The 16,845-nt window shown below is 26.4% G+C and overlaps 5 protein-coding genes across 7 annotated transcripts; 3 read left to right on the forward strand and 2 right to left on the reverse strand.

The window, feature by feature from the left end:
- Positions 1-314: 314 nt before the first annotated feature.
- On the forward strand, positions 315-6,603 carry LOC124431525 (dihydropyrimidine dehydrogenase [NADP(+)]). Its single transcript, XM_046979556.1, has 15 exons — positions 315-708; positions 1,694-1,804; positions 2,115-2,447; positions 2,901-3,209; positions 3,293-3,619; positions 3,727-3,937; positions 4,121-4,305; positions 4,372-4,587; positions 4,647-4,811; positions 4,901-5,053; positions 5,118-5,501; positions 5,578-5,754; positions 5,831-6,055; positions 6,144-6,301; positions 6,391-6,603. Exons 1-15 carry the CDS (start codon positions 667-669, stop codon positions 6,464-6,466), a joined length of 3,072 nt encoding a protein of 1,023 aa, XP_046835512.1. The 5' UTR covers positions 315-666; the 3' UTR covers positions 6,467-6,603.
- Positions 6,589-10,542, reverse strand: LOC124431529. The gene is made up of 5 exons (XM_046979562.1): positions 10,455-10,542; positions 9,123-9,564; positions 7,276-7,435; positions 6,859-7,011; positions 6,589-6,743 (listed from the first exon to the last, which is right to left on the reverse strand). The coding sequence occupies exons 2-5, from the start codon at positions 9,541-9,543 to the stop codon at positions 6,659-6,661; spliced, it is 819 nt and encodes a 272-aa protein (XP_046835518.1). The 5' UTR covers positions 9,544-9,564; positions 10,455-10,542; the 3' UTR covers positions 6,589-6,658.
- Positions 10,456-13,975, reverse strand: LOC124431526 (differentially expressed in FDCP 8 homolog). Of its 3 annotated transcripts, XR_006944026.1 has the most exons (8): positions 13,583-13,975; positions 13,209-13,500; positions 12,969-13,139; positions 12,766-12,819; positions 12,365-12,606; positions 12,037-12,272; positions 11,544-11,899; positions 10,456-10,580 (listed from the first exon to the last, which is right to left on the reverse strand). XR_006944026.1 is itself a non-coding variant. In XM_046979557.1 (7 exons), the coding sequence occupies exons 1-7, from the start codon at positions 13,781-13,783 to the stop codon at positions 11,653-11,655; spliced, it is 1,443 nt and encodes a 480-aa protein (XP_046835513.1). In that variant the 5' UTR covers positions 13,784-13,975; the 3' UTR covers positions 11,416-11,652. The 3 variants fall into 3 exon arrangements, 2 of the variants coding, with proteins under 2 accessions (XP_046835513.1, XP_046835514.1); XM_046979557.1 differs by lacking the exon at positions 10,456-10,580 and having other exon boundaries at positions 11,416-11,899; XM_046979558.1 differs by lacking the exons at positions 10,456-10,580; positions 12,766-12,819 and having other exon boundaries at positions 11,416-11,899; positions 13,583-13,974.
- Positions 13,976-14,087: 112 nt separating this feature from the next.
- Positions 14,088-15,256, forward strand: LOC124431530 (28S ribosomal protein S18b, mitochondrial). The gene is made up of 5 exons (XM_046979564.1): positions 14,088-14,249; positions 14,318-14,486; positions 14,606-14,703; positions 14,791-14,921; positions 14,992-15,256. The coding sequence occupies exons 1-5, from the start codon at positions 14,184-14,186 to the stop codon at positions 15,131-15,133; spliced, it is 606 nt and encodes a 201-aa protein (XP_046835520.1). The 5' UTR covers positions 14,088-14,183; the 3' UTR covers positions 15,134-15,256.
- Positions 15,237-16,771, forward strand: LOC124431527 (pyridine nucleotide-disulfide oxidoreductase domain-containing protein 1). Its single transcript, XM_046979560.1, has one exon. The coding sequence runs from the start codon at positions 15,237-15,239 to the stop codon at positions 16,662-16,664; it is 1,428 nt and encodes a 475-aa protein (XP_046835516.1). The 3' UTR covers positions 16,665-16,771.
- Positions 16,772-16,845: the final 74 nt, after the last annotated feature.

Raw genomic sequence — 16,845 nt, forward strand, 5'->3', positions numbered from 1 at the left:
ATTGTTTTCATTTTTGCCTATATGTAAATCTGTCTTTGATATCAGACATTACAATATTGAGAAATTCGAGTCATCGGATATTTTTGATCTTTCATTGATCTAATGCATACATAACTTAAGCAATCTCTTATTTAAATGTTATTTCAATATCCTGCTATCATTTAGTCATCAACGAAAAGAAAATATATACATACATATATATATATATATATATATATATATATGTGTGTGTGTGTGTGTGTGTGTGTGTGTGTGTGTGTGTGTATGTGTATGTGTACATTATATAAGCGTATAATTGATGCTTTTTTCTTTCTCTATCTAATACACTAGCGTACGTGCGCGTATATGTTATCTCTTTGGAATTTGTATTATATATGATATACGTAATATGTATGTATGTGTGTATATAGTGAACTTTCAGTCGCTATTTCTACTTGAATTCATTCATACAGCAAATATAATATCAAGAAATTTATAACTACATTTCGTTTTAATAAATGTAGAATTTAGTTAACAATAAATTGAATTATTTGGTAACTCGAAGTGAGATGCTTCAGTAACATGTAAAATTATTTAATTGGTTGATCGGTGTAAGAAATAAGAAGTGACAATTTTCTTTTTGGCATAGTGCAATTGTATATTTTATTATTACATAGAGGTTAAAAAATGGCTACGTCTGTTATTAGCAAAGATATACCCGATATAGAAGTAAGTATAAAATTACATATTTGCGATGTATCAATTACGAAGTATTTCCTTTATTTATTTTACTTTTTAATAATTTATTATATTCTCAATATTAAAACACTTTACGTGTTTACACACAGTAGTTTAAGCATTATTACCATTTTAGGATTTGACTTCAGATGTGTGTTTACAATCAACTTCAAACACAGTTGTTAATTATTTATTTTAATTTGAAGTTTTTTTTTCGAGCATTAACTTATCTTATCTCAATATTAAATTTTTAAGAGAGTTTGATTTAGATATATATATATATATATATATATATATATATATATATAATTAAAACTTATTTTTGCGTAATCGTAGTTATCTTATATTAATCTTTTTTTTTAAGTGATATATTTCTAATAATCAAACATTTCATTTGTTTCTAAACATATAATGTAAAGCTTATTATATTTATATTACCATAGTATTTTTATTATAAATGGTTCATTAGTTATTAGTTTTATATAACGATATTTAATGTTACGAATAAGATGATTCAATATTCATATTGAACAGAATCTTATAATTACAAATTAATGTTAATAATTGTTAACAAATTATTAATTAATATCTTGTTTATCATTTAACAAAAAGTATATTAACTATAAAATTTATTAGTGTTATAATTGAATCTTCAAGTATATCTCACTTTCGCACTAAACACTTTGAAAACTTTTCGTTCAGAGGATACGTTTCTGCAATGAATAATAATTCCTTTTTTTTATATTACATACTTGTTTATACGGTTTTTAATATTCTTTATAAAACATATATGAATCCTTTAGAAATATTTATAAATTACAATTAATTTTAATTATATTCTTCTTTCATATATTTTATTTATTTATATTATATTAATAATTTATTTTTCTATTAATAATAATTTCTTTTATTTACTCCATACTTATATGTTCATATGGTTATCAATATACTTCTTAGAAATTTTCAATGCTTTCAGAATATATTACAATTAAATCCAAAAACAAAATCTTTTGCAAATCTTGTTCCATCGACAATTACAAAAAAAGAGAAACAAAAATGGAAGAGAAATATCAACGACAAGTGTGATGTAAGTTTAACAAAATATATTTCTGAAGTTTTTATTATAAAACCGATTTCCGATATTTCCGATTTATTTATTGTTTATTAACTTAAGCATTTTATCACTATCACGATTATCAATGATTAAGTCTAGTATCTTCCTCTAATTCGAATAGACAGACATATTTATTTTATTGTTAAATGATATAAGTAAATATTTTTAACGTATAACGTAATTAATAATTACTGTAACAGTTTTAATTAGATTTAATAATAAAGATATTTACTTGGAAAAATAATGAAGATATTTACTTTTACATTGAATTTGGGTTTTACAGAGTTGCTTATCGTTCAAAAACAATTTCGATGACATAAAACATACGACACTGAGTGAAAGGGGTGCATTGAAAGAAGCGGCACGTTGTTTAAAATGTGCTGATGCGCCTTGTCAAAAATCCTGTCCGACTCAATTGGACATCAAATCTTTTATTACTTCAATATCGAACAAAAATTATTATGGAGCAGCTAAAGAAATTTTTTCAGATAATCCTTTGGGTCTTACATGTGGTATGGTTTGCCCAACTAGTGATCTTTGCGTTGGTGGCTGTAATCTTCATGCCAGTGAAGAAGGTCCTATCAACATTGGTGGTCTTCAACAATTTGCTACCGATGTAAAATACATTTTTTTTATTAACATATCTGTATTTTTAAAAATGTTATCAAATGTTTGGTAATTAATATCAAAGAAATTTTGTGAATTCTAAGGAAAGATGTTAGATCATTTTTATAAATTAATTGTTTATTAGGATAAATGTTTGCAAATATTGCGTAAATATAAATATCGAGAAATAAGATGTGTAATAATAGTTAGGAGCATTATTTGATCATTGAAATGATAAGAATTAATTTATTTGATATTTTTATAATATCTGATCTTCAAGAAAATTATTTTTATTAATTTATAAAATTTATTTATAGTTACAAATCCTCTCAATCTCATATTATATATTAAATTTATTTATACTTTTGGATTATCAAACATATTATTTATTTTGTCATATTATTTATTTTATCATTATATAATATCATTTTCGATTTATCATTATATTTATTTATACTTTCAGATTTTCAAACAAATGAATGTTCCTCAAACACGAATCCCTAATCAATCGGTTCCACATGCCGATACGAAGATCGCATTGATCGGTTGTGGTCCAGCATCTTTATCTTGTGCCACGTTTCTTGCACGTTTAGGCTACAATGATATAACAATTTTTGAAAAACAGCATTATATCGGTGGTCTGAGTTCTTCCGAAATTCCACAATATCGACTTCCATATGACGTAGTAGATTTTGAAATAAATCTAGTTAAAGATCTTGGAGTAAAAATTGAATTGGGTAGATCGTTATCAGAAAAAGATTTAACAATTCAGGTAAATTTATCTTGAATCGGTCGAATTTATCGATCGTTTTAGTACATTTAGAAACAATAAAAAAAAATTTCTATTCTTTTCAGGGACTTTTTAAAACAAATTGCAAAGCCATTTTTCTGGGTATTGGTCTTCCAGAGCCAAAAACATTAACAATCTTTTCTGGATTGACATCAAACGAAGGATATTATACATCGAAAAGTTTCCTTCCAGTTGTAGCTAAAGGTAGTAAACCTGGAATGTGTTCTTGTAAGAGTAATAATGAACTACCACATCTTCGAGGAAATGTAATAGTTTTGGGTGCCGGTGATACAGCATTTGATTGTGCAACCTCTGCTTTAAGATGTGGTGCTAAAAAAGTTTATGTTGTTTTCAGAAAAGGTTTTACCGATATTCGTGCTGTCCCTGAAGAGGTATATAGTAGTTAATAGTTAATATATTATCAAGTATACATATATAATAATTACTATAAAAATATTATTTGACAATGAAAAATTAATATCTGTTTGTAATAATTTAGGTTGATCTGGCTCGAGAAGAGAAATGTGAGTTTATACCTTTCCAATCACCGAAACAAGTGATCGTTCGTAATGGAAGAATCGTTGCTGTTGAATTCTGTCGAACCGAAAAGAAAGACAATGGTGATTGGATTGAGGATGATGAACAGATTTGTCGATTAAAAGCTGATTTTGTTATTTCAGCTTTTGGATCAGGATTACATGATTTGGATGGTCTATATAAATTTATTTACATCCATATATAAATATTAATAATAATAATAATTAATATACATATAAATAGTAATAATTTATAATAACATAAATATATATTTATATATGGATACAAAGAACCAATCAAATTAATATACATTGATATACGTAAATAATAATTTAATTTTAATAAATAATTAACAGTAAAACAAGCTATGAAACCGGTAAAATTTAATACATGGGGCTTACCGATAGTGGATACAAAAACCATGAGCACATCCGTTCCTGGAGTGTTTTGTGGTGGTGATTTGGCTGGTGTTGCTCAAACTACTGTAGAATCTGTAAATGATGGTAAAACGGCTGCTTGGTATATTCATAAATATTTACAGGTACATATTTACCTATTAAACTAACACATTATACTGTATTACATATCTATTTGAAATGTTTTATAGGAATCCTTTGGCATAATGGTTCCAAACACGCCACAATTACCAAAATTCCATACACCAATTGATGAAGTCGATATAAGTGTTGAAATGTGTGGTTTAAAATTTGAAAATCCATTTGGCCTTGCATCTGCACCACCTTGTACAACTAGTGCGATGATTCGTCGAGCTTTTGAAACTGGCTGGGGCTTTGCTGTTACTAAAACATTTTCTTTGGATAAGGTACATTTTATTATTGTAATAAAGAATATAAATAATATTATATGTGATATATTTTTTAGGATCTAATTACTAACGTATCACCGCGTATCATTAAAGGAACTACATCACGGCATCATTTTGGACCTGAACAAAGTAGCTTTTTAAATATTGAGTTAATATCCGAAAAGACTGAAGCATACTGGTGTCGTAGTATTACCGAACTTAAGAAAGATTTCCCTACTAAGGTTTTTATATATTTAAAAATTTTATGATTTGTTATTATTTAAGTTTTTCTGTTAATTATTTAATACATATATGTATGTATTATATATAGATTGTAATCGCTAGTATAATGTGCACTTATAACAGTGCAGATTGGACAGAACTTTCAAAAAAAGTTGAAGCAGCTGGTGCTGATGCTTTAGAGTTAAATTTATCTTGCCCACATGGTATGGGAGAATCTGGAATGGGCTTGGCATGTGGACAGGTTTGTATCAATAATTTATTTCTTTTTCGATCAGTTTGATAAAAATTTCAATAATATCTTTTAGGATCCAGAGTTAGTCAGAAACATTGCAAGATGGGTCAGAGCAGCAGTGAAAATTCCATTTTTCGTTAAATTGACACCGAACATAACTGATATCGTATCAATAGCTGTAGCAGCTTATGAAGGCAATGCAAATGGGGTGTCTGCTATTAATACAGTGCAAGGTTTAATGGGATTAAATTCTAATGGGATACCATGGCCTGCTGTAGGATATAACAAATTGACTACATACGGTGGAATGTCTGGAAATGCAACCAGACCACAAGCTTTAAGAGCTGTGTCATCTATTGCTAAACGGCTTCCTGGATTTTCTATACTTGGTATAGGTGGTATCGATTCCGCTGAAATTGCTTTGCAATTTTTACATTGCGGAGCATCTATTCTTCAGGTAATACCAATGAATATGATTATGTCAATATATAATTATATCAATTGATAATATTGATATTTATTATCTTCAAAAGGTTTGCAGTGCCATTCAAAATCAAGATTTTACACTTATCGATGATTATGTGACCGGTTTAAAAACATTGTTATATCTTAAGAGTCTTAAACAAACAAAAGATTGGGATGGTCAGAGCCCACCTACTTTTAAACATCAAAAGGGCAAACCAGTTTCTTTGCAACATGCTCTTGGTAAAGTAAGTACCACTGTGTATATATTACTATGGTATCAAAAATTATTATTTTGAATTCACGTTTCTTAATATATTACAGAATATACCATACTTTGGAGAATATCAAAAATTGCGAGAAAAAAAGATGGCAGAGTTAAAAGAAAAAATGAATCTATTAGATGTTAATTTTTCATCAACAAGACCAGCACCAGAACCAGTTGGATCAGTACCAGCTGTAAAAGATGTTATTGGAAAGTCATTGTCTCATATTGGGACTTTCAAAGAATTGAATAACAAAGAACAAGTTGTTGCTTTAATAGATGATGTATGTAATTAACTTATATTAAGTATATACGTATGCTGATGTTATTTTAACGAGGCTTGTTTTATTTATTTATTTATTTTTTTTGTAGGATATGTGTATAAACTGTGGAAAATGTTACATGACCTGTGCTGATTCTGGTTATCAATCAATTACTTTTGATTCAGAAACTCATATACCAAAAGTAACTGACGATTGCACAGGTTGTACTCTTTGTTTATCGGTATGCCCAATTATCGATTGTATTACGTAAGTTTTCTAATGTATTATTATATTTGAATTAGAACTCCGTATATATTAAGGTTATTCTTAATAAATAATTAATAAATTATTTGCAGAATGGTTCCAAAAACGAAGCCACATATCATTGTAAGAGGAATACCACCGAAAGGTTACATCGAAGCACTAAGTTAATCAATATATTGAACATTTATAAACAAATATTAATGTAAATCGACAAGATATTATGTATAAAAAAATTACTATTATTTTCATAACATTAAAATATTGTTACTATTAATTATTATTAACTACATTATTGCAACAATATGTTTATTATAGTATATTTGTTATTTACAATTTTAATTAAAAATATAAATTTTAAATTTAAAAATTTTTATTATCAAACCATTGATATTTCTTTTCCTCAGTTTTATCTTGCATGTAGTCAACGCATTTATGTAGTAGAGGACTAAAATAATATTAATAATAATAATAATAATAATAATAATAATAATAAAGAATTTTTTATAATAAACAATAAATAAAATATTATAATAATATTAAGAAATTAAATTTATATGTACCCAGAATACTTGTTGCACTTTATAATAGGATAATCTTCGTTAAAACATTGTGGACTCAAAAGGTCGAAATAAGTGAACCCAATTTTTTTGGCTATGATTGATTTAGCATTTTTTAGACAATCGTAAAATGCAAAGTCGCATGAACAATGTGATCTATAAAGAAAAGAAAAAATAATTTTTTTATACCCTTCCGTCTGTATATCCTTTCGACAGAAAAGATATGAAAAAAGATAAAAGAAGTTAATATTTCCATCTCTTTATTTATCGAAATTATGCGATTAATACGTGTATCTTTGTTATCTGAAATAAATTTGCATGTACATTTAAAAAAGCAACATGCAAAAGATATATCGGATGATCGAGATTAAAAATTGCAACAATATACATAAAAAAAAAAGAAGATAAAAATTATACAACCTCGTAAAAATTCCATTGTTTAGAAGGCGGTATTTTTCTTCGCCTGAATTTATATTACTGTAACACATGTCATGATCTCTACAACAAGCATCAGTACTAGCAAAGAAACCAAGATCTTCTTCGTTTTGTGCTATATCACCATCCCCACACCAAAGAGTACCTGTAATAATTTCAAAATTAACTTCTAATATTTATTATTTTCTCGATATATTATATAATTATTTAAAATAAATAAATATATATATATATATATATATATATATATATATATAATTATAATTATATATAGGTACATATGTAATGAAAATTATATTATCATTATATGTTAAATAGAAAAACGTAAAAATAAGGATTAATATAAGTAAAATATAATAAGTATATATTCATTTATTTCAGCTTGATGGTTGAAAAATTGAATTTGATTTTGCAAAACTTTTTTCACTCATTTCTCTATTCCTTCTTTAATATATCTTGTACTTTTATCGTAATGCAAAAATAATACGTAGAAAGAGAGAAAGAGAGAGAGAGAGAGAGAGAGAGAGAAATAATAAAGAATTGGGAATAAGAAATATTTAAGCAATTATGAAAAAAATTATATGAGGTCATTGTAAATCCCAAAAGGACATAGAAATAAATAAATAAATAAATAGTAGAAAGAAAGAAAGAGAGAGAGAGAGAGAGAAATAATAAAGAATTGGGAATAAGAAATATTTAAGCAATTATGAAAAAAATTATATGAGGTCATTGTAAATCCCAAAAGGACATAGAAATAAATAAATAAATACATATAAATATTAGCACATTTAATGTAACCTTGACGAAGTAATCTCTTATCTTGTATCCTGGAAACTAGAAACTCATCATTTATTAATAAACATAGATAACACGAGATATCATTAACTATTTTTAATTTATTTACCGATGATAGATGAAGGAAGAATAGATAAAAAAAGAAAAGAAATTGATGTATATTTGTTAATGTTTGTTAATAAAAATCGAAGCTGAACATAATGAATAAATAAAGGCAATTTTAATTTAGTTAATTAATTTTATTAACTGTTATGTAACTGTTTTAAAAAATTATTATTTTTTAAAAAGAATTTCTTTATTTAATGCTATCGCTTTTACAAGATTTTACGACTAATTCTTTCATAATATACACATGCCTAATCAATTCCTTACGATATCAATTTCTTTTCTTTCATTCCTTCTCATAAATATAGTAGCCTGTCATTATGTTATATAATTTTTAATTAAATAAGAGTCATTCAATGAATTCCATAAAAATTGGTATATATATATAAATGTGCGTGTGCGTATATTATCAGTTGTTTTAGTATCAAATCAATTTTACCTTTTTTTTTTATCTTCATTCTTAGTACCATCTGTGTACACATTCGTACAAGTTTTTAATATATAAAATGATTATCTTTTAAGATAATTATTTAAGCAGTCTTATATTTATCACTTATATTTCGTAAATATAATATACTCGTATAATCAATAATTTAATATGTATATAATATATTAAGTATTTAAAACATATCTACTGATTTGTTATTTAAATTTATGATTACGAAATATTTTAAGTTTTTTCTCACCTTTTTTTTTTGGTATTTGTTTTTTTTATTTTATTCTATCATTCATAATTTTTTTTAAATATTCGTAATTTATTTGTAGCAAAATTGATCTCATCGAATTAATGTTAAAAGTACTTACTTTTTCGACAATAATTATTTTATATACGACTCGTAATAAAAAGTATGTATAAATAAATACATATATATGTATACAAAAAAAAAATATATATATATATATATGTCATTTTTTTTGTTTAATTATATTACCTGGATATATAGCTCTGAAATTATCCGAAACCAAATTCAAAACTTGACCGTATTTTAGTTTGGTATTATTAAAATCATCTTTCATCGAATTTTTAAGTTTCCCTGGAAATTTCGATATTATTTCATTCACACCTTTTCCAACAACTTTTTTTGCATTTTCCAAAGCTTCTACCGGTATTAAAAGTGTTTTAAGGATTTGTTCGACTTTAGAGAGTTTCGTAGGTACTGGATTGTTTTCATTGTCGGTTTCATTATTATTTTCATGGTCGATTACATTATTGTCTTCACTATTGGTTGCGTTATTGTTTTCATTACTCTTAAGATCTCGACCGAAGCCAAAAATTGATCCAATATTTATTCCTCTACTTTGTTCGATCGTTAAGATCAAGATCATTAATACAAGGAGTCGTGTGTACAACATTTTTAATTATAATTTATATTTCTGCAAATAATTTAATATAAACCGTTTATTTTATTAATTAAGAAGGTCTTATTATTCATATTAATTTACTCATTTTGTAATTTTTTTTTTCAAATAGATCGAAATTCAAATAGATTAACAAATCACAGAAATCTTTAATGTTTATTTTGAATCTTTCTTCGTGAGATATATAAGAATGAATCTTTTACAATATAAATCGTTTTTCTTTGAATCGAACAAAAATGGTCATTAGCCAATATTCTTGATAATTAATGTAGAAAATATAAAATGTTTCGTAGAACTTCCTACACCAGGTTACTTTCATCACAATTATATTACACATCGAACATTTGTTTTCATATATTTACAAGGAAACGCTTGTTTAAGAAAATTAATTGATTTAAAAATTACAAATTGAGTGAAAATAAATAAATAAAATGTTTAATATAAAATTTTAGTTTCAAATTAAATTAAACTTTTAGCTAAACGTTTTCTGAGTTATTTAAGTCTAACTTTACACTTACGTTACAAGAAATATTCGAACTATTCTATTACACACGGGTAATGAATACTTATTAATAAAAGTCTTAATCTTACATCAATATTAGTGATTAATATTAGTAATTGATTCATATTTACAAACATTGCAATGGTACATAATGTAAATAAAAATTATTTGCAAATCCCGTATATATTTGAAATTTTAACATGTGACATATAATAAAATTACGTTCTTTAATTTTTTTTTCTACGTTCAATAAAACATTTCTATAAATATAAGAATTGAATTCTAACATATTTATTATAATTAAAAATTATAAATATTTGTTTAATTATTAAATATTAATAATTTTTTAAACGATTAATGTAATGTAACAAAATTAGATTAAATTATACTTTAGTAGACTTACCGCTTCGATGAAGAGTCGATAACATTTACCAAGTTGAACAAAGACTGCTCGTTTAGAGGCAATTCAGCAGAATTTTATTCCGTCAACTGACTGCATCATCAGATATTAATTATAGTCTGATAACAACTGTACAAATATTTATATAAATGCAAAAATAATACAATGATTTTTAACAATTAATTCTTTTAAATAAATTACAAATAGATCTATCAATTAACTTTATATATCCCTTTTTTAAATATATATTATAATAAATATTTTATATACACTGAGCTATTTAATACAGGAAATGATTATTATGTTCAAGGTAAAATTCTGATTCAAGGTAAAAAGCTGTCTATAGATATAACTGCGTATAGATTTTACATAAGGATTCGAAGTATTCTATTAATATCCAATTAATTAAATGAATTAGATTCTATAAGGTATAATACGAATCTGTTCTGTAATAATGTTATTCAAAAGGATATATGATAAATTCTATTCTTTTTTTATTTTTCTTTTTTTTTTTTTATGTAAATTTTTCTCATTAGTATTATTCCTTGTATTGCAACTGCAACTTATAACAGAAATAGCCAGAAAAAGGCTATCAAATAAGACTTTTTGATATGACAACATTTGACATATGTAACTGTAATTTATCAATGTCTTATAAGGTCAAGTTCGTTTTGTTTACTGAATATTCCTGTTTATTGCTCATTTTTATTTATTAAGCAAGTGTTTCTATATTTCATAATTACTATTACATTAATTATTTAAAGATAACTAGTAATAGTCCTATCCTCGATTAATAAATTTCAAAAATATGTAGTATTTCGAAACAATATAGAGAATATTCGTTTTAATGTTTGATAATTTTTAAAAATAGTTGTTATAAAACGTTTCTGTATATCTCATCTACCATATAATCACAATTTATTTCAATAAATACTGATTAACATTTAATCAAATTTCACTTATATAGATTAAAATATAAAAATATATATATATATTAACAAGACATAATTTATTACATTCACAATTACGAAACAGTTATTTAAAATTATATATCACAAATTGTTAACATCTTATAATTATGTTATAACTTACAATGAATAGTAATTACACACATAACTCTTTTCTTCTTTTTCTTCTTCTTTTCTTTTCAACTTAACAAATATACGAAACTTATTCATAAAGTTTTTCAAATAACATTTAATCACTCAAGCGAACTTTTAACTTTATGATGTTCAGATGACTCATTTTTAGAAAGGTTCTTAATATTTGAAGGTTCTCCTTCTTCTAAAGCTCGACGTTTTTCAAGCCGTGCACATCGCGGACAAGAGTGATTTCGTTTAGACCAACAGGGACGATGGTACACAGCTAGACATTGTTGGCAATTAATTGCACAAGCATCCCAGGGATATATAATTTCATTGTTTCCACACACTTCACACAAATGACCTCTGAAGATATTGTATATTATATTATATAATGATATTATATACTGTGACACATAATATAATATATATAAGCAAGTATAAGTATTAACTAATTGTTACTAAACTTATATAATTTTTAGTAAAAATAATTAAAAATTTACCTAGCTTTACATAATTCGCATTGTTCGGTAATATGAACATGCATAATATCATAAGCAACACGAATTTCTTCAAGTAAAACACCACTTTGTAGATCGATAAGATCTTTTATCGAATAATTTCCAGGATTTTCAATTATATGTGTACGCAATCCAACTTTCCATGGCAATCCTTGTATATTAGCTTCTGGGCAAATTATTAAATAACGCTTCATCATTTGCATTTCTTCTCTCATTCTCTATATAGAAATATTATTTTATCAGAATTTATTAATATTATTCAAGCTTATTACTTCTTTTATTATGTCATAAAATTTCAAATATATCTTACTTTTACTAAAGACAAATCTGGGACTAACGTAAACAATTTTGGATTTAATTCTTCCAATAATAAAAATGGACGATCTTCAAGGAGTGCCAATAATTGAGCTGCGGCACGACAAACAAGCCTTGGTTCCATATCCCAATTTCTAATAACTCTTGCAGGTATTACCATAGTCGTATTCCAATGACATCTCTGACAGTAATATAAACCACTGTAGTCACATAGTCGTGGCTCTATCCATGCTGATTCTATGTGTATTTATGATTATTAAATATTTTAGAAAATGAAAAGGAGAGAAGATAAACAAGTACATGTAATAAATATGTAATAAATCTAAGTACTGTTATATTCAAGAAAAGATTAGTACTAATCTACCTTCACAAAATAAATACTGACTATGTGGTTACCTGAACTCTTAAAAGGACTACCAAAACAAGATAATGACAATCCTTTCGGGAATGCTTGTAAGAATTAATATATAAATACAATTAAATAACATGCATTTACTAACAATATGTTTTCTTACATAGCTATGATATTGTTACCCTTATTTTAATAAATTAATACAATTTTATTTTACTATTTCAATTTAATATAGAAAATCACTTACTAAATGTTATTTGTATCTTGCACTCTGCACAGCGATATCCTTGACTAGATAATCCTCTTTCTGGACAAATGTCTTTAGTATAAGTATAACCACCAGCTTCACTAGCAATGACATGTACACACACACGACATATATTATTTAAACATTTCCAATGAACACAGAACCTACAATCTATTATATATATAATATTAATATTATTTATGGATATTTACTGATTAGTAATACACTGTTTGAATTTACCACTGCACATGTACCAAGACTGAAGCATCATCCAAATTGTGCCACTACAATGATCACAATATACAGGTCCAGAAGAAGTTATATGATACTTTTGTGGAACCAAATGATGACCGAGTATTACATGAGTTTCAAGAAGATTCTTATCTGATGTTTCTCGCAACTCTTGAACTCGTAAACGTAATTCAATTAAACGCCTTACAAGCCATTTTCTTTCATCTGAACATTCTGCGCTTTCTAATACCATTTGTTTACATTTTTCTACCATTCTTTGTAGATCTTCATTAGATGTTGCCTATCATATTTAAAGATGATAATATAAGGAATAAATGTATATAAACAAAGCATATAAAAATTTATAAAAAGTAAATGTTAACCTTAGACAATGAAACTAAAGGTTCTACGGATTTTAAGTTGAAAGGTATGCTGCCTTTACTGTCAGAACTATCATCTGCTTCTCCTGTCATATAATCAGATAAAGAAGAAGGTGTCGAAGTTGTTGTACCAGAACTATTTGCACGAACTCTACTCTCTTGACAATTTTGTTCTTCGTTTGCAATTATTTTTGTGTCTACCATGTTTCTTATTATTTATTTAACATATAAAATAATAATAAAGTGATCTACACTGATCAATTCAAAACCAAAAATACATCGTAAAAGAATTTAATTTTTTCTCCACATGATTGCGACTTTATTGACAATTACGATAAATACATCCAGACTTTTCGAACATTCGTTTCTTAGTTATTGCATACAGACCATAACCTTTATATAATATAGATTAACATAGTACATACTTCGCACGTTAGATAACGTAAGTTTAAGTGTAGTACAAAATTTAGCCACTAGAGAGCGCGGCATAGACTTATCTTGATTTTTCTAATCAATATGTACTTCTTGATTTCTTAACAATTTTAAGGAAAATTCTAAAAATTGAAGAAATTTTATTAATAAATCATTATTAAAATATAAAAGTATGTCATTGCTCATTAGGGTATTAGGTTTAACCAGAACATCGTTGCAATCTGTATTAACCAAAAGAGTAAGGGATTAATCTTCACCATTGACAATTGATTTTTCTTTTAGTTTTGAAAATCAGGTTGCTTTTAGGATGTACCTGTAAGATTGATTTCTTCTTCACACACATGCTATCAAGAGGAAAATAATAATATTGAAGATAATAATGAAGATAATAATGAGGATAAAAAAATAGATCCTTCTAAAGACAGAAGACAAATTATTCCTGTTGAAACTAGTATCGAATACATGCTAAGCAACGGTAAGCTAAATCTATGAAATGATATTTCATTAAAAATAGCCATGAAGAGTATATAAAAATTAAGATAATTGTATTTGTAAGATTTTGAAAGAAAATTTTTTTCATGTCTAATATTTTAGCTTATAAACAAACTTATGGGGATGAATTTGTATGGACAAAGTATAGAAGAAATCATATAGGACAAATACCCCCTAGGAAAACGAGAAAAACATGTATAGTACGTGTTTAACAAATTATTTGTTTTCCTTATCATAGTATATATATTTGCATAGTATTTAAATTAATTAATTGTTTTTATTTATAGAGAGGAGGTATAATAAGTTGTGGTAATCCTTGTCCAATATGCAGAGATGAATACTTAATCTTGGATTACAGGAACGTTAAATTATTGGAACAATTCATTTCTATATATACAGGTGAAGTACTACATTACAGGTAAGTTTTATCAAAATGTTGATTTGATAATTAAAATTTAACTAGCTTTAAATCATCAAATGTTTTCCAGGAAAACTGGAATTTGTCAAAGAAGATATAAACAACTTCAAGTAGCTGTGCTTAAAGCAAAAGAATATGGTACTTTAACGCTTGATGTTCCTCTTAGGAAATACGACTATTCAGAGTGGTATAACGAACAGAAACAAATATAATTGTTTAAAAAATATTAAATAATTGATGAATATTACATAAGATATTGCATCTATGTTGAAAAGAATACTTTGTATAAGTTGATACAATTGATATAAAATAAAAATGGCTGATGAAATCATAAACTGCACGTTTGCTATAGTAGGTGGTGGTATAGCAGGTGTGTCTTGTGCAGAAGGTATAAGTTTTCTTGCGCCAGAGAAAAGTACTGTATTAATTACTGCAAGTCCGTTAATTAAAACAGTAACAAATATTATTCCATTGGGTAAGACAGTGATGCAATTTGATATTGAGGAGAAAAATGCAAAAACCCTTACTGAAAAGCATCCTTCATTACAAGTTATACATGACATTGTAACAAATATAGATGTTAACAAGAAATACATAAAAACTCAAACTGGAAGATCAATAAAATATACAAAATTATGTCTTTGTAATGGTGGCAAACCAAAACTTATAGCAGAAAATAATAAATTTGTCATAGGTATTCGAGATACTGAATCTGTGATTCAATTTTCTCAAAAGATTCAAAATGCTAGAAAAATTGTGGTTGTTGGAAATGGAGGCATTGCAACTGAACTTGTGCATGAAGTAAAAAATGTTGAAGTAGTTTGGGTGATAAAGGATAAGCACATATCTGCAACATTTATTGATCCAGGTGCAGCAGAATTCTTTTTACAAGATGTTTATAATACAGATAAATCAGAAAATAGTGACATTAAACCTATCCGAAGAATGAGGTATACTACTACTGGACCATCTAAGGAAGGAGGACCTGCTCTTGGTCCAGATTGGCATAATAATTTTGTTATAAAAGGTACTTCATCAAACTGTAGAAAAGTCCAGATTGAATATGAATGCGAAGTAAACGAAATTCTTAAAAAAGAAGAAATTACAGAATGTAGCGATACTGAGAACTGGCCTGTGTATATAAAATTAACAAATGGTAAAATTATTGGTTGTGATTTTATTGTATCTGCAACTGGTGTTGTACCAAACTCAAACTTAACGGGTTTAGAAAATCTTGAGAAAGGAGAAGATGAAGGTTTATGCGTGGATTGGAAATTGGAAACTTCGGAAAAGGATATTTATGCAGCAGGAGATGTATGTACTGCAAGATGGGAAATAGCAAAGCATTGGTTTCAAATGAGACTTTGGACGCAAGCACATCAAATGGGAATTTATGCCGCAAAGTCTATGACTTCGAGTCTGAAAGAAGAAGATTACATGCAAGATTTTTGTTTTGAACTTTTTACTCACGTTACTAAATTTTTTGATTACAAAGTAGTTTTGATAGGTTTATACAATGGTCAAAAGTTAGATAAAAATTATGAGATATTGCTTCGAGTAACAAAAAAAGAAGAATATATAAAACTTATATTAGAAAATGGAAGGTTGCAAGGAGCAGTACTTATAGGAGATACTAATCTAGAAGAAATGTGTGAAAACCTTGTTCTCAATCAGATAGACTTGACTCCATATGGCGAAGACATACTTGATCCTGATATTGACATTGAAGATTACTTTGATTAATTTAATAAATTTATTGTACTATTATAATCTATGCTTTTTTTTTATTATACTAAGTTCGTTACAAATATACAAAAATTTTGTGTGAAAATATATATTATTTAAAATCATACTATCTGAATCTTCATGTTTCATCGTTGTACTTTTTTAAAACACACAAAGATAAGATATAAAAATGTAGATA

The sequence above is a fragment of the Vespa crabro genome, chromosome 21 (genome assembly GCF_910589235.1).
Source record: "Vespa crabro chromosome 21, iyVesCrab1.2, whole genome shotgun sequence".
NCBI lineage: Eukaryota > Metazoa > Arthropoda > Insecta > Hymenoptera > Vespidae > Vespa > Vespa crabro.